This window comes from Rhincodon typus, chromosome 10 (genome assembly GCF_021869965.1).
Source record: "Rhincodon typus isolate 14 chromosome 10, sRhiTyp1.1, whole genome shotgun sequence".
NCBI lineage: Eukaryota > Metazoa > Chordata > Chondrichthyes > Orectolobiformes > Rhincodontidae > Rhincodon > Rhincodon typus.
Genome location: NC_063341.1, coordinates 28706842 through 28725340, shown reverse-complemented (window position 1 = coordinate 28725340; position 18499 = coordinate 28706842). Strand labels below are relative to the sequence as shown.

General features: G+C 40.3%; 1 protein-coding gene across 9 annotated transcripts in view; it reads left to right on the top strand.

Moving 5' to 3' along the window:
• dock7 (dedicator of cytokinesis 7) overlaps positions 1 to 18435 on the top strand; it is a 171199-nt gene extending 152764 nt beyond the window's left edge. For 7 of the 9 annotated variants that reach the window (XM_048601895.1, XM_048601893.1, XM_048601896.1 and 4 more), the window contains 7 exons: positions 2879 to 3013; positions 4724 to 4813; positions 5642 to 5878; positions 12302 to 12445; positions 13396 to 13502; positions 16008 to 16175; positions 16832 to 18435. In XM_048601895.1, coding sequence (XP_048457852.1) covers positions 2879 to 3013; positions 4724 to 4813; positions 5642 to 5878; positions 12302 to 12445; positions 13396 to 13502; positions 16008 to 16175; positions 16832 to 16874 — 924 coding nt within the window. In that variant the 3' untranslated portion in view covers positions 16875 to 18435. The remainder of the gene's footprint in view (positions 1 to 2878; positions 3014 to 4723; positions 4814 to 5641; positions 5879 to 12301; positions 12446 to 13395; positions 13503 to 16007; positions 16176 to 16831) is intronic. The other 2 variants (XM_048601894.1, XM_048601891.1) reach the window with 1 other exon arrangement.
• Positions 18436 to 18499: the final 64 nt, after the last annotated feature.

Genomic DNA, 18499 nt, shown 5'->3' with positions numbered 1-18499 from the left:
CCATCCCCGCCTCTTCGACCTGTTTGTTTCCTCTCCACCTATCCTCTCCTCTATCCCTCTTCTATCCGCCTCCCACTCTCTCCCTATTTATTTCAAAACCCCCTTCCCCTCCCCCTTTTCTGATGAAGGGTCTAGGCCCGAAACGTCAGCCTCTCTGCTCCTATGATGCTGCTTGGCCTGCTGTGTTCATCCAGCCCTGCACCTTGTTGTCTCGGATTCTCCAGCATCTGCAGTTCCTACTATCTCTGACTGGATAGTACCTAATGTGATACATTGATATATAAGTAAATGATGGTAATGTACCTCTGACATCAGTACAAGAGAAGAGACCAGTCCAGGATGAGCATATGGAAAGAGAGAAGTTTTAAATGCGACGCTGAAGAGCTGTGGTTTAGAGCCTGCCCTTTACAAATGTAAATAAAGGAGTGCTGCAGTATATAAGAGCCAGGGAACTATAGACCAGTGTGCCTTATATCAGTGGTGGTTACATTGTTGGAAGGAATTCTGCGGGACAAGATTTGCATGCATTTGGAAAGGCAAGGACTGATTATGGATAGTCAGCATGGCTTTGTGCATGGCAAATCGTGTCTCACTAACTTGAGTTTTTTGAAGAGATGACAAAGAACATTGATGAAGGTAGAGTGGTAGACGTTCTCTATATGGACTTCAGTAGAAGTAGAACAGGGTTCCACTTGATACACTGCTTAGTAAGGGTAGGTCACGTGGAATCCAGGGGAGCTAGCCAATTGGATACAAAATTGGCTTGAAGGTAGGAGACAGAGGGTGATGGTGGAGGGTTGTTTTTGGACTAGAGGCCTGTGACCAGTGGTGTGCTGCAAGGATCAGTGCTGGGTTCATTGCTTTTTGTCATTTATTTAAATGATTTGGATGTGAATAGAGGAGGTATTGTTAGTAAGTTTGCAGATGACACCAAATAGGTAGTGTCATGGACAGTGAAGAAGAGTACAATAGGACCTTGATCAGATAGGCCAATGGGCAGATGGAGTTTAATTTAGATAAATGTGTGTTGCATTTTGGTAAGGTAAACCAGGGCAGAACTTATACAGTTAATGGTAGGATCCTGGGGAGTCTCACTGAACAAAGAGACCTAGGGGTGCAGGTGCATAGTTCCTTGAACGTGGAGTTGTAGGTAGACAAGGTGGTGAAGAAGGTGTTTGGCATGCTTGCCTTCATTGATCATAGTGTTGGGTGTAGGACTTTGGGATGTCATGTTGCAGCCGTACATGACTTTGGTCAGGCCACTTTTGAAATACTGCGTACAGTTCTGGTTGCCCTTCTATAGGAAGGGTGTTATTAAACTTGAGAGGATGCAGCAAAGACTTACAAGGATATTGCCGGGACTGGAGGGTTTGAACTATTGGGAGAGGCCAAATAGGCTGGGGCTTTTTTCCCCAGAGTGTCAGAGACTGAGGGGTGACCTTATAAAAGTTTATAAAATCATGAGGGCCATGCATAGGGTGAATCGCCAAGGTCCTTTTCCTAGGGTGGAGGAGTCCAAAATTAGAGGGCATAGGTTTAAGGTGAGAAGGGAAACATTTAAAAAGGACCTGAACAGTAACTTTTTCACGTCGAGAGTGGTGAATGTGTGGAATGAGCTGCCAGAGAAAGTGGTGGAGTCGGGTACAATTACAGCATTTAAAAGGCATCTGGATGGGTAAATGATCAGGAATGATTTAAAGGGATATGGGCCAAATGCTGGCAAATGGGGCTGGGTCAGATTGGGATGTCTGGTTGGCGCAAATGATTTGGACCGAAGGGCCTGTTTCTGTGCCGTATGACCCCTTGACTCTAAGAGTTTGAAAAGTTTTACTTATAGATCAGAACAAAGCAGCCTGAACAATGTAGTGTGTGCAGATACCCACAACCCAAGATGCTGCAGACACAGTGTGCAGGTTGTAGGACAAGATAAAGTACCTGGGCCTCATGAAACTAAATGCCAGTGTTGGGTCAGTGCCTTTAGAATGGCTGAAGGCATGTTAAAAGTGTGACATTGCATATCATTTCCTTAATGCTGCATAATGAACAGTATTCACTTAGTATTGAAAGAATTCAATTTGACTAGTAATGATTTAAAATAAAATGTCTTAACAGTAATCACTAGTAGGAAAGCATGGACATGCAAATAATTGATACCAGCAAAGTGCAGGAAGTCAGAATATAAATATGGTTTTCCATTGTGCCACTATGGTGTCTCAGAGATACTAAGTTGAGGCAAAGCAGTTCCCAACAAGAGCGAGGGCCTATTATTTTGGGGAAAGGAAGTATGGAAAGCAATTTTCATAATTTTTTGGAAGAAAACAGTACATTTGATGTTACATTTTTATTGCAAATGCTCTGGCAAGTGGCAAGTGTGGGCAAAACATATTGTGCATTTCTCATTCCTGTTTTCATATTTTCTTGGCTCACATGTTTTTCAGTAGCTATCTCAAGAATGACATCGACATAGACCCCTTAGTTTACCACATCCACTCTGTCAAGGTTTGTTGGGCTGGAGGGAAGAAAAATACCTTTAAAGGGAGATTGTACAGAAATAAACTGACTGTTAAGGTTAAAACATAATATACGATTAAAGAGTTTGACATGTTGAATGTGAATTGTAACTTACTCCAGAGGTGAGGGTAAATAACAGCGATCGCAGGATTCCATTTAATTTGATGCTTTTGGGAATATATTCGTTTTTACACTTTCTCTAGTTTAAATGAAAGGGTATAATATAGTAGGCCATGAAGGGAATAGAAAAGATGAACAGAATGGACTTTTAGTGCTTCATATATTAGAGAAATAAAAGTAGAATCTTTGCTTCAATGGGATTGTGTGTGATTAGTCACAAGATAACCATAAAAATTCCCTTTTGTAGGATGGAAAGAGGATGTTTGGTACCTATTTCCGCGTTGGCTTTTACGGATCCAAGTTTGGTGACCTGGATGAACAAGAGTTTGTTTACAAAGAGCCAGCGATAACAAAACTGGCTGAAATCTCTCATCGACTTGAAGTGAGCTAACAATGATGCGACTTTATGAATGATCTATTTTCCAAAAGCACTTTTCAATGAATTGTCAGCAAGTTTGTTGTTTAATTTTAAGAAATATTCTATGCGGTCAAGTATGGTATTGTATAGGCCAAGTTGGAACCTCCAGGTTAAGCAAGGTTAGAGGTTGGGAGATCATTGATTTGCACTAGATAGATGGGTGTGTGACAGCATCAGACTGAAGTGAAATGTCCTGATGGGGTAGGAAAGCAGGAAGGGGTTGAACTAGAGCAGGATAAAGAGAGGCAGATAGAACAATATTAGAAGCAGGGAACAGAATATAGAGAAGATTCAGATGCCAGAGAATGGGATGATAGATTGAATTAGTAGTTTGGGGGTAGAGATAAAGGAAAACAATAGGACTGGGAGATAGGAAAAGGAAGAGTATAGTAGGTGAGCATAGGAAACAGGATTGTGAAGAAAACTGAAGGATGTCGGTGGGTTACAGCCCAGAGGAAGCAGTTGCACAGCAAGTTTAGATAGGTGTGGGTTTGTTTCTGGGGATAATAAGAATGTAGAGAACAGCAGACAGGTTCCTGAAAGAAGATCAGCTTGTGCCGGAAGCATTTTGAATTCTTTGGGAGTTTGAAGTAAAACAGCCTAATAGTACAGGAGATGAATCAGGGGACAGAGCAGACTGCTGGGCAAAAGCAGTAGAGGGCAGAGTACAGCAATGAAAAGTCAGGAAGGAATTCCATGTTTTCTTTGGGGGATCAGCTTGACCTATTGTTGGGGAGCACTGAGATTTCCTAGTGGGATACATTTGTAAATGAGAATGTCCCGGAAAAGATCACAGTACAACAATGGACAACATCTGGCTGGAAATTATTGAAGGCAAGGAAATCAGTATCCTCAGAGCCAGACGTATTCATCCAACAGGACTTTTCAGAGCTGAGAGGTAACAGTCATGTGAGGAGTCAGACATTTAAAATCCAAAAACAGGGTGGGTACCTGCTGTTTAAGTGAGTAAAGAAGTGCGAGAAAAGTTTCAAAGTAAGCCATAAAACATGAACAGATGAGAAGAAATTTCTTCGCCCATAGAGTGTTGAGCCTGTCAAATTCTCTACTACAGAAAGCAGTTGAAGCTGAAACACAGACTGTTTTCAATAAGCAGTTAAATATATTTCTTAGGGCTAGCGTGATTAAAGGGTAAGGGAAGAAAGTGGGAACAGGATACTGAGTTTGATGATCAGCCATGATCATATTGAATGGCAGAGCAGGACTCAAAGGGCTGAATGGCCTACTCCTGCTCCTATTTTCTTTATTTCTAAACGTAAAGTAGGTAAAATATTTTTGAATGTAAACAAATTATGAAAAATGACATCCTGAAGCATACTTTCTGCAAAACAGTATATTGATCTAGTAAAGTACAAAGGGACAGTCTGCTTTACCTAATTCCTGAAGCTGTGGGCAAACGTAAAGTGTATCTTTTAAACCAAATATATGTGCTATAGACTATCTTTGTAACTAGTTCAACAATGGAGCATTTGATTCAATTGGAACATAATGTAACAAAGTTACTGACTTACATATTGTAACTAAGTCACTGTCATAATTGCTGCACGTGTCATTTTACAGTGGATTTCATCATAGATATGAGTTTTCAAACACTTCAAATAGGATACAGTATCACTTATCAGTGTTATCTAATAGATGCATTTTGTATTGTATTAGGCGTTTTATGGTGAACGCTTTGGTGAGGATGTTGTGGAAGTTATCAAAGATTCCAATCCAGTGGACAAGTGCAAATTGGATCCTAATAAGGTGAAGAATATGTTATAGTAATAGCTGCTAATCGCTTTTCTGCCCATCATCTCCCAAACATGTTGTTACTTATTGGGCTTAGTTAGTCAAGTCTTGTACCTCAAACTGCGACGTTATTTGGCCGTGCATGGCATTATAGTTGATACTGATTCTTAATGAATGTCTACTCAAAAACTTTGCATTAAATCTGAGTTTTTTACCTTCGCAGGCCAGAGTTGAACGTTAGTCATAATACTCTAGTTAATGTCAATATTGTATTATAACCATCATGGACAGTTTTCTCTCATTGACGTCAATTCTAGTACTCATAAGTAAATAATACAAAATGAAGATTAAAGCTTTGAAGGTGAAATATGTCAGTTGCTACAGTTTTCCACTGAACCTATTTACATTTTAGCCCAGACTCCAGTGGATTCAAACAACAGTGGAAATGTAGTACCACATCCTACTAAATGCAGCGAAATTTGGGATCTGAGGAAAGTGGAAACAAAAGCAGGAGGAAATAGCAAATATTCCGGCAGAGGGACAGGTTGCTGGATTCAAGGAACTGTTCCTGCAGATTGAAAATATTGGGGATGGGACCATTTCAACAAAGCAGTAAAATGATCACTAGAGCAGAAGCCCAGCTGAATCAGCAAGTGAACATGAGGTGGATAATGCTGGAAGTGGCACTCTGTGCTTTCCAGAATCCTTCACAACGCTGTAATGATACAGATAATGAGGAAATCCAAGACACCTATCGAGAGTCAGTGTAGGACAGTGATGTAAGTGAAATAGATTTCCTGTGAGCCGTGTGTGACATTTATCTGTTTTAAAAACATTTTACAGGCCTACATCCAGATAACATATGTGGAACCATATTTTGACACCTACGAAATGAAGGACAGGATTACGTATTTTGACAAAAATTATAACCTGAGACGTTTCATGTATTGCACACCATTCACACTAGATGGCCGAGCTCATGGTGACCTTCATGAACAATTCAAACGCAAGACTATCTTGACCGTCTCTCACACGTTCCCCTACATTAAAACCAGAATCAATGTCACCCAAAAAGAAGAGGTGAGGAAGTGAATCAATGTTTCGCCATAAACTGTACATTTTGATGGAATTCAAAGTTGATAAAAATAGAAAGTTGTAAATTTTATTTTGTTGTAAATGTTAATGACAGGAACGTTAACGTTTTCAGCTATAACATCATATGACTCCCTTTACCAGGGAGTGGCAATCATATATAATGAGAAACTGCAGCACCCTCATTTTCATAATTTTATTCTTGTATGGATCCTGAGATAGGTGTCGTACAAAGGGAGGATCTGGTTAATACTTTTATACAGATGGAGTTTACAATCTGTTTTGACTCATCAGTAACTAATAGAATATTGAAATCCATTCATATTGTTAGGTGTTTCCACTAAAAGTCCAGTATTTTTACTATTTTAAATGTTTTACTGTGTCAAAAACATTTTGTCAGAAGTGAGAATGTTCCTTTTTTCTCAAAAGTAATCTTCTTTTCCTCCATGCATTCTGAACAAATTACATCCAAGAGGCTTAGAATCAGAATTTCGCAGTACAGCAGGAGGCTCTTCAACCCATTGGCCATATTGGCCATCAAGGACGCTAGTCCCATTTTCCAGCATTTGGCCAAAGCCTGATATGCTGATTGTCTAAATACTTCTTAAACGTTGTGATGGTTTCTTCTGGGCAGTCAGCTCCAAATACCCACGACTCTCTAAGTGTAAAAATTGTTCCTATATCATTTGCAAAACACCTGCCTCCAAAACATCTTACATCCATTGATCTCTCCACTAAGGGGAAAACATTTCTTCCTTTCTACCCTGTCTCTACCCCTCATAATTTTATATACCTGAATCAGGGCCCCACTTAGCATTCGCTGCTCTAAAGAAATCAAACCTAGCCTAGCTAGTGTCTCTTCAAGGCTGAAACGCTGTATTCCTAGTGAACATCCCAGTGAATCTCTTCTGCATTCTCTCCGGTGCTATCACATCCTTCCTATAGTGTGGTGACCAGAATTGCACACACTACTTTGAATGTGGCCCAACTAATGTCTGATATAGCTCCAACATAACCTCCCTACTCTTGTATTCAATGTCTTGGTTAATACAGGTGAGTATCCCATATGCCTTCTTAATCATCTTAACTGCCTGTCCTGTTGCTTTCAAGAATCTATGTATATGGAGACCAGGTCCCTCTGATCAGTTATATCCACTAGGGTCTTACTATTCAGAGTTAACGTTTTGGATCCAGGGACCCTACTTCAGAACTGATGGCAGCTAGAAAATGTTTATTTTATGCAGAAGATAGGTTGAGGGGAGGGGTTTAAGGTATAAACGATAGGTGGAGAAAGAGCCCAAAGAGAGAGTAGAATGGTTGGACAGACAAAGAAGTGGATAATGGTCAGCCTGGGAGAATGAATAGCTGCTAATGGAGACTATTTGTGGCTAACCACGGGTTGTGTGCAATGGCAGATCATGTGATAACAAAGCCTGGTGTGTGGGGTTGGGGTAAGGACATGGGACAACATGCCTCAAGTCCTATTATTGTTGAACTTGGTATTGAATCCAGAAGACTGTAGAGTTCCCAAGCAGAAAATGAGGTGCTGTTCTTCCAGCTTGCACTGAGCTTCGCTAGAGATGTTGGCCAGGGAACAAGGTAGCTCCAGTGTACAGGAGGTTGAGAGTAGTGAGGTCATAAATAAGGTTTCAAGGTCGCAGGAGTGTACCGGCAGGCAGGAAGGTGGTTTGAAGTGTGTCTACTTCAATGCCAGGAGCATCCGGAATAAGGTGGGTGAACTTGCAGCATGGGTTGGTACCTGGGACTTCGATGTTGTGGCCATTTCGGAGACATGGATAGAGCAGGGACAGGAATGGTTGTTGCAGGTTCCGGGGTTTAGATGTTTCAGTAAGATCAGGGAAGGTGGTAAAAGAGAGGGAGGTGTGGCATTGTTAGTCAAGGACAGTATTACGGTGGCAGAAAGGACATTTGATGACAACTCGTCTACTGAGGTAGTATGGGCTGAGGTTAGAACCAGGAAAGGAGAGGTCACCCTGTTGGGAGTTTTCTATAGGCCTCCGAAAAGTTCCAGAGATGTAGAGGAAAAGATTGCAAAGATGATTCTGGATAGGAGAGAAAGTAACAGGGTAGTTGTTATGGGGGACTTTAACTTTCCAAATATTGACTGGAAACGCTATAGTTCGAGTACTTCACATGGGTCAGTTTTTGTCCAATGTGTGCAGGAGGGTTTCCTGACACAGTATGTAGATAGGCCAACAAGAGGCGAGGCCACATTGGATTTGGTACTGGGTAATGAACCAGGCCAGGTGTTAGATTTGGAGGTAGGTGAGCACTTTGGTGATAGTGACCACAATTCGGTTACGTTTACTTTAGCGATGGAAAGGGATCGGTATATAACGCAGGGCAAGAGTTATAGCTGGGGGAAAGGCAATTATGAGGCGATGAGACAAGATTTAGGATGCATAGGATGGAGAAGGAAACTGCAAGGGCTGCGCACAATTGAAATGTGGAGCTTGTTCAAGGAACAGCTACTGCGTGTCCGTGAGAAGTATGTACCTGTCAGGCAGGGAGGAAGTGGTTGAGCGAGGGAACCGTGGTTTACTAAACAAGTTGAATCTCTTGTCAAGAGGAAGAAGGAGGCTTATGTAGAGATGAGGCGTGAAGGCTCAGTTAGGGCGCTTGAGAGTTACAAGTTAGCCAGGAAGGACCTAAAGAGAGAGCTAAGAAGAGCCAGGAGGGGACATGAGAAGTCTTTAGCAGGTAGGATCAAGGAAAACCCTAAAGCTTTCTATAGGTATGTCAGGAATAAAAGAATGACTAGAGTAAGATTGGGGCCGGTCAAGGACAGTAGTGGGAAGTTGTGCTTGGAGTCCGAAGAGATAGGAGAGGTGCTAAATGAATATTTTTCGTCAGTATTCACACAGGAAAAAGACAATGTAGTCGAGGAGAATACTGAGATACAGTCTATTAGACTAGACGGGATTGAGGTTCATAAGGAGGAGGTGTTAGCAATTCTGGAAGGTGTGAAAATAGATAAGTCCCCTGGGCCGGATGGGATTTATCCTAGGATTCTCTGGGAAGCTAGAGAGGAGATTGCAGAGCCTTTGGCTTTGATCTTTATGTCGTCATTGTCTTGAGGAATAGTGCCAGAAGACTGGAGACTAGCAAATGTTGTCCCCTTGTTCAAGAAGGGGAGTAGAGACAACCCTGGTAATTATAGACCAGTGAGCCTTAGTTCGGTTGTGGGTAAAGTGTTGGAAAGGATTATAAGAGATCGGATTTATAATCATCTAGAAAGGAATAATTTGATTAGGGATAGTCAACATGGTTTTGTGAAGGGTAGGTCGTGCCTCACAAACCTTATTGAGTTCTTCGAGAAGGTGACCAAACAGGTGGATGAGGGTAAAGCGGTTGATGTGGTGTATTTGGATTTCAGTAAAGCGTTTGATAAGGTTCCCCATGGTAGGCTATTGCAGAAAATACAGAGGCATGGGATTGAGGGTGATTTAGCGGTTTGGATCAGAAATTGGCTGGCTGTAAGAAGACAGAGGGTGGTGGTTGATGGGAAATGTTCATCCTGGAGTTCAGTTACTAGTGGTGTACCTCAAGGGTCTGTTTTGGGGCCACTGCTGTTTGTTATTTTTATAAATGACCTGGATGAGGGCGTAGAAGGATGGGTTAGTAAATTTGCGGATGACACCAAAGTTGGTGGAGTTGTGGATAGTGCGGAAGGATGTTGCAGGTTACAGAGGGACATAGATAAGCTGCAGAGCTGGGCTGAGAGGTGGCAAATGGAGTTTAATGCGGAAAAGTGTGAGGTGATTCACTTTGGAAGGAGTAACAGGAATACAGAGTACTGGGCTAATGGTAAGATTCTTGGTAGTGTGGATGAGCAGAAAGATCTCGGTGTCCATGTGCATAGATCACTGAAAGTTGCCACCCAGGTTGATAGCGTTGTTAAGAAGGCGTACAGTATGTTAGGTTTTATTGGTAGAGGGATTGAGTTTCGGAGCCATGAGGTCATGTTGCAGCTGTACAAAACTCTGGTGCGGCGCACTTGGAGTATTGCGTACAGTTCTGGTCACCGCATTATAGGAAGGATGTGGAAGCATTGGAAAGGGTGCAGAGGAGATTTACCAGGATGTTGCCTGGTATGGAGGGAAGGTCTTATGAGGAAAGGCTGAGGGTCTTGAGGCTGTTTTCGTTAGAGAGAAGAAGGTTAAGAGGTGACTTGATAGAGACATACAAGATGATCAGAGGATTAGATAGGGTGGACAGTGGGAGCCTTTTTCCTCGGATGGTGATGGCTAGCACAAGGGGACATAGCTTTAAATTGAGGGGTGATAGATATAGGACAGACGTCAGAGGTAGGTTCTTTACTCAGAGAGTAGTAAGGGCGTGGAATGCCCTGCCTGCAAAAATAGTAGACTCGCCCACTTTAAGGGCATTTAAATGGTCATTGGATAAACATATGGATGATAATGGAATAGTTTAGGTTAGATGGGCTTCAGATTGGTTTCACAGGTCAGCGCAACATCAAGGGCCGAAGGGCCTGTACTGCGCTGTAATGTTCTATGTTCTATGTTCTAAGGTGGTGTGTTAAAGTAGCAGGCAGCTGGAAGCTCAGGGTCTTTTCTGTGGACAGAACGTAGGTGTTCTGTGAAGTGGTCACTCAGTCTATGCTTCGTATCCCCAATGCTGAGGAGACAACATTGTGAACAGCAATCGCAGTAGACTAGATTGAGTGAAGTACAGGTAAAGTGCCGCTTCACCTGCAAGGTGTGTTTGGGCCCTTGGATACCTTCTGTGGTTGCAGGGGAAGGGGCTACAGGGCTGTGGAGGGGCAGTGTTAGTTTGTTGTCCTTCCTGAAAACTGATGTAAAGTATTTTTTCAACACCTGCCATTCCCAGGTTTCCTATTATTTACCTGCCTTGTTGCCTATGTTCACTGTGGCTTTCTTTTCCTTTTTATATACTGTCTGTTTTCGTGTTATGTTTCATGGTTTATTTTCTCCCTCTTTATTATTCCTTTGATCATATTTTGTTCTTTGAAACTATCCCAATCCTCTGATTTATCGCTAATCTTTGCCACAGTATCAAATTGAAAGAAAAATCATACAGTCCTTTACTTTCCTGGTTAATCATGGTCAAATGAACCCACTGGTTGGAGCTGTATCTGACACAAAGATGGTTGTTGAAGGTCAGTCATCTTAGTCTCAGGAGCTAACTGCAAGTGTTTCTCAGGGTACTGTCCTTGGCTACACAATCTTCAGCTGGTTCGACATATTATACAGTGAGAAGTGGGAATGTTCGCTGATTATTACACACCATTCAGCATTGTGTGCAACTCCTCAGATTCTTCAGTCGTCTGTGTCCATATGAAGTAAGGCACAGACTACATTTCAGTTTGGGGCAGATAAGTGGCAAGTGATATTTATGTCACATAAATTCAAGATAATGACTATATCAAACGAAAGGATCTAATTATCTCTCCTTGACGGTCAATGGCAGCATCATCTTTGAAGCCCCTGCTATCAACATTCTGGGAGTTTCCATTGACCAGAAACCAAACTAGAATAGCCATATAAATACTATGGCTAAAAAAACGGTCAGACAATGAATTCTGCAGCAAGTAACTCAGCTCCTGTCTCTCCAAAGCCTGTCCAAGGTGCAAGTCTGGAATGTGAATGAGTGCTATCGACTTGCATGGATGGTTTCATCTCTAAAAATTATTAATGAACCTGACACCATCGGGTCAAAGTAGCTTACCTAATTGGCACCCCATCCAACATTTTTAGCCTTCTGTTTGTTCACCACCAATGTATTGAAACAGCAGTAAGCACAGTTTACATGATGCACTGGAGAAACTCACCCAGAATCCTTCAAGAGCACCTTCCAAACCCATCTACAACATCATCTACCACCTGGAAGGACAAGGTCAGCAGATGCATGGGAGCACCAACACCTGCAAATTCCCTCCAAGCCACATATTATTCTGACTTGGAACCATGTCTCTGTTCCTTCATTGTCGCTGGGTCAATATCATGGAACTCCCTTCCCAACAGCACTGTAAGTCAACCTAGTCCCTGTGGACTGCAGCAGTTCACGAAGGCACCACTACAGTTAGGGATAGGCTACAAATGATGAGCTGCTGTTCCTTCCATTTTATTTTCCTCCCTACTGATTTCTCCCACTGTCTGAGTGGGGTAGGTGTTAGTCAAACCTGTGCAATTGCAATTGCTACATTCAGTAAATATGCAGCCTGGTGAGAGCTATAAAACCTGACAGTAATCCTCCATGCTTGTATCTCATGTATGAATTCAGCTGGCATTAATAATAGGCAGTGTTTTAATAGTGATGTGTGTGGACTGAGAAATACAGCCAGTTATGCTTGAAACCATAGCTAGAAATTATAGCTGATCAAACTCAAACTGGTTTTGTTATCCACAGGTTATTTTAACACCAATTGAAGTGGCGATAGAAGATATGCAGAAGAAAACTCAAGAGCTTGCTTTTGCAACACATCAAGATCCAGCTGATCCCAAGATGCTTCAAATGGTGTTGCAGGGCTCAGTGGGAACAACAGTTAATCAAGTATGGATTCAGTCTAACAGAAAGAAACCTGTTGGCACATTTAGTCAATGAGAGTTGTGTGACAGTGTTCTTTAAATTCTGTACTAATGTAACACATTCAGGATGTTTGACTGAACTTCAAAGATAGGTCATTTAACAATTGTACCACCATATAAGCCAGAAGGTGCAGGTAGGCCCGAGCTCAGTCTCCACTTTGGTTTTAGGTTGTTGATCTCAGGTACCAATCAGGGTTGTGCAATTGACCCCACTTGCTTCTGAGTGGAGAATAACGTCAGCTAGAATGTCTACTGCTAATTCCCATTCAGCAAGTGTGTACTTCAGAGTGTGAACAGGTTTGACGGTAGCGTTACTTGCTCATATTCCAAATCAAATACTGTAGTGCACTTGCTGCTTGGGCTTGCAGATTTAATCGCTATTAGGGCCAGCATCTGGAAATGCCTGTCTTCTATGCCTAGACCAGTGTTGCCAATGCTAAGTATCACAACTAGGTTTTAACAATTTTGGCATCAAAATCTACCTAGTCACCAAGAAAATCTTTCAAACAATGTAATCACCTTTAAATTTGATGGAAGGAACATAGATTGTATAAAATAATAAAAGGAACTGAAGGTGTAGGTTAAACAGGAAAGTTAAAGTAACAAGCCAGAATATTTGACAAAAACGGTAAACAAAAATGGACAAAGGTTCAAGTCTTTTGACTCCTTGTACAATTATTCATTATTGAACTAAAACTCCTCAAAAAGTTTGGGTTTATTTTAGTATCATTTTGAATTAATTGAAAACTTACAAAACTAGTCAGCCGGAATCATGAAAATTTCCCTTATTCTGTAGTCAAGCATGTAATGTAAAATTCTTAGTATTGTGTCTGCATACTGCTGTAAACATTCTTTCATGGTAATGAAAGGTAAAACAATTGTTAGGTTTTTACTTTTGGTTTATTCTCCTCACAGGGACCTTTAGAAGTTGCTCAAGTGTTTTTGTCTGAAATACCTAATGATCCCAAACTCTTCCGACATCACAACAAATTACGTCTATGCTTCAAAGACTTCACTAAAAGGTATAAATTTAAACTGTTTTCCACAGTATGCAGCATTTGCCATTGCTGCTGATTTGTTAATTACACAGCATGATATATTCAGAGACTAGCAACATCAGAAATGTCCATATTCAGTTGTGGCTTTCAACCATGTAACGTTACAACAAAAAAACCTACAATGTTTCAGGGATAAGGCATCAGGAGATGGTGTTTCCTACTGCTGGACATACACCACCTCCTTTTCATTACTGTATAATCATATTAATTAGGAACAGAAGCAGACCATTCAGGCTCTTGAGCCTGCTCCACCTCAATAAGATCATGGCTGATGTGTTTAGATTTTGAATTCTACATTCACGTCAATTCCCAATAACATCTTAATTCCCTGCCTAACATGCATTTATCCACCTTTGCCTTAAAAATATTTGGTGGTCTTGAGGCAAAGTTTCAAAAGGGCACAACCTTCAGAAGGAATTCTCATCTCTGTCCTAAAAGAGTGATCCTTAATTTTGAAAGTGTTCCCTAGTTCTGGACTGATCTACAAAAGTGTACACATCCTTTTCACATCCACCTTGACAAGATCAGTCAGGATGTTGCACATTTCAGTAAAGCACCCTCACTTTTCTAATCTCCAGTGATAATAAGCCCAGCCTGTCTAACCTATTGCCATAAGACAACTCATTCTTTGTAAATATCTAGTAAACCACTGGACTGTCTCCAATGCCTGTACAACGGAAGCATAATATACTTATTTTTATGTTCAAGCATTCAATTTAGCAATCAAAACAACTTTCAGCAAATCTCAGCTCACCTGTTTATGCCAGTTTATGTTTTTCAGACTGTAATGCTCTGGTGACTTGCATTGGAATGGATGTTACAATTATGTATGTTATATCTAATTTCAGGAATGGAGGTATAATTTTATGGTATAGTAAGTTAATACTATTATTCATGTACCCAAGAGTCTCTATGCATTACTACATAATCATCCAATGATTAATCCCACATATCATAATGTTATTGCCCAAAATAGGTCTGTTAAATCCAGACTGAATGCTGTGGGGATAAATAAGCATTTTATTTTGAGAGGATTCATGTATTTATCATGACCTTTTCTAAAATTAATTTGCCTTACTGTGTTCCAATGACAGTCCTCCATTGGTCATTTTATATGACAACTATTTAGTGCCAAATTTTGGGCAGCTGGATTCAAGAAACTATAAATCAGTTATACGTGAGCTGAGATTTGCTGAATGTTGTTTGACTTTGTGAAGTCAAATGCTTGAAATTATACATGCTGTCATATTCCACACTGCTACTCCATGGAGCAGTGGACTGCAGTTTGGTGTATACATCGTTTACTTAAACCATCTGGTTGGAAGTAGTGTAATTTGTTGAACGTTGACTGTTCTTGCAGTTGGGCCAAGCATAAAATTGTCATGGGTCCCTCGTCGTGCAGTGGTAGTAGCCTTACCTATGGGGTGGGGGCCCAGAATCAAGTTCCACCTGATGTCGAGGTACATAATGACATATCCAAACAGATTGTTTATGAAAATATCTAGAACTGTTAAGTGCCATCCTGGTTGGATTCAAAGTTTTACTGGTTCTTGTCACACATTTGTTTTTCTTTAAAAAGTGAATAGATTGTATGGCACAGGAATTTCAGTAAAATGCATTGGTATCTCCTGATGTGAAAGTGGCTTTATAATTTTAACAATTTATTACATAGATAATATGCCACTTGTTGGCAAACTGTCAGAAATAGCAACATCCTAATGACCAGAATTTTGGGTGATTTTGCTTCAAGATTGGATCAAGAAAATTTCCTCAATTTTCAAAATAAATTTGAAGAATAGTGACAGTCTGAAATATTTTGTGCAAACTCAAGCGTGAAAAAGAAATCCACACACAGTACAATAGGTGGCCCAATGGTTAGTACCGTTGCCTCAGTGCCAGGGACCAGGGTTCATTTCCAGCTTCGGGGGACTGCCTGTGTGGAGTTTGCACATTTTCACTGGGTCTGCATAGGTTTCCATTCAGTGCTTTGGTTTCCTCCCACAGTCCAGATATGCAGGTGAGGTGAATTGGCTATGCTAAATTGTGTTGTGTCCAGGCATGTGTAGGCTAGGTGGATCAGCCACGGTAAATGTGGGTTGTGGGTATAGGGTAGGGGTTTAGGTCTGAGTGGGATGCTCTTTGGAGGGTAGGTGCAGGCTCTATTGGCTGAATGGCCTCTTTCCACATTGCGGGGATTCTATGATTCTATTCAAAGCTTGTTAGGTGTAAAAAAAAATAAATATAAGAATTGACTGATTGCTCCCTCCTCAGGCATCAATAAAGGTGAAAAACTAGCTTAAGTATATTGAATAATATAAAGACATTAGCACACAATTTTAATTTTCAAATTGCTACCATGGTTAAAAAGGCTTGGTCACAATGTACGGTAGCTAGACATTCTTATTTCATGTTCATTAATCAGGGAGATGGGGTGTTGTACATTTCCTAATTACAGTTTGTTTCATTAAGATGTGAGGATGCCCTCCGGAAAAACAAAAGTTTGATAGGTCCTGATCAGAAGGAATATCAACGTGAACTTGAACGGAACTATCACCGTCTCAAGGAAGCTCTTCAGCCTTTGATAAGCAGGAAAATTCCACAGCTTTACAAACCTGTCCTACCAATCAGCTGCCATAGGTAGGTTCAAAATAGTATCAAACAGCAATAAAGGGGCTTTTGTTTATAAGGCTGCAATTAAGTATGTTTGGCACCATTGACTTTTGTGATACACATTATTTGCATTATTAATGCTGTCCAAGAAATTCTTTCAAAAGGAGCAGGAAACATTTCATTAAGGCAAGATGTTAATTGTTCAACTGCATTATAAAAACTTAGTTATATTGCATAAATCTAGTTAAAATCATGTTCTACAGTGGGTTTCACCAAGGTTTGTTTATAATTGAAGAACAAAACAAGTCAGTTGCATTTATCATACAGCTGCTGCTTTTGAAAAGCATAGTTGGCAAGGTCTAATCAACAGTGGATAAAATCTACCACCTGATGAGCTATTAAGCCACGTAACAAGAGTCCAACTTAAATTCCCAAACTCATCTTAAATGGTTTTATAATTATTGCAATAACCAGTCAGCTTCCCACTGAGCTAGAGATATGTACGTATGGATGTCAATTTAAGAACAGGAAGCCTGACAAACATTAGACAAGATAGTGGAGATGTACTCCAGCATGAGTGACAGTACTTAGGAAAGAGGGAAAAATGTTTTCTAATATTGTGGGGCTAAATGAGAAACCATGGGAAATGCACACTGGTTAATTCCTATGTGTTATGTTTACAGAGATTCTTTCAGCAGACTGAGTCTTCGCAAAGTGGACATCTGAACAGATGGCCTAGGTACTTACCTATACCTGCATGTGATGAAAGGAGCAGAAAAAAAAAACCTATTCATTTCAGACAACAAATATGGACATCAAAACAAATTCATACCTCATTTTGATACACTACATTTCTTTAAGTGATGTGAAGAGGTTAAGTAAGGAGAGATGACTTGTTATGGTACTAGTAATTATTCCAACACATGGTTACATTCGCTTGCACATTCTCTGTAGTTAGTGTTATTAGCAGTAACAACTGTTAAGATTCACTAATCAGTCATACCTGCTATTTATCTACCATTATGTATTAAAAGTTCTTAATGTTATTTACTATTAGCTGATGTACTATTTATAAAAAATTCACAAGATTTGAACAGTTTGTCATTGGCATTGATAATTCCATTTTTATTTTTGAAAAAGGTACTATTAAATTTTGAAATTACTTCAACGTGGTCTATTTCTTGATTTCGTTGTAACTTCTTCATTTTTGTAGAAGTGCTGGAGTACCAAACCTGCTTCTGTTTAACTGAAGCAAATACCACTGAGGTTTTAAGTTTCATTAAATCACCACCATTATTTGACAAATCATCTGGATAAGAAATTGTTAATACTACTTTTCACTTGCTGCAGTGACCGCGATTGAAATGTGTTCTAATCAAAAGATGAGAATTCCCGAGTCTAATTTCACTTAAGTATATTACCTGCATATGTTAGTACCTTGGCCAAAAACAGGATCAGAAACTGTTCCAATGGCTGCTATAACTATCTCAGCTTAGTGAGGAATTTACATGGAAACATATCACACTAAAAGTCAGCGAGGGTAAAAATATGTAAAAAGGTTACAAATAAAATGTAGTGTAGAGGATATGGAGTCATTGTTCTGTTTATTGAAAGTGAATTTCCCAATTTACAGTAGAATTGAAAAAATACAAAGAGCTTGAACTCACTGAAACCATCCAACATTAATGTTGTGCCACAATAGGTTTCATACTACACCCAGTCAAAAATTAAGGATAAGACATTGCATGTCTTCCTGATTGAAATCCCACAATTCACAGGGAAAAAAAGTGATAGAAAAAATGGCAATGCTGAATTCTTTCTTAAATCATGGAACTGTGCCAGACATGTGTGGTACCGGTTTGGTTTTAACCAAGTAGTCATTAACATCTTGTAGGGTGTTTTATACCTTGTAGTACAGCTCCTTATTGGGTTATCAATGTCATCTCTGATGAGGTCTGGCTCAAAATCTAGCCATGGGCAAAGGATATATCTTCTTAATAATGACCCAAGGCAAATAATGCACCTAGAGACAAGTGTGAGCTGGAGGAACACAGCAGGCCAGGCAGCATCAAAGGAGCAGGAAAGCTGCCATTTCAGGTCAGATGCTGAAAAAGGGTCCAGACCCAAAACGTCAACTTTCCTGCTGCTCTGATGCTGCCTGGCCTGCCATTTTCCTCCAGCTCCAGAGTATTACCTCTGACTCCAGCATCGACAGTTCTTATCTCTAAATAATGCACCTATGTATGTTTGTGCTATATACATTTCAAATAAAAGGTTATTAAAATTATTCCCCATTGGTCTTTTATGTACAATGTTGACAATTGCATTTACAGAGTAGAGTAGAAGTTTAT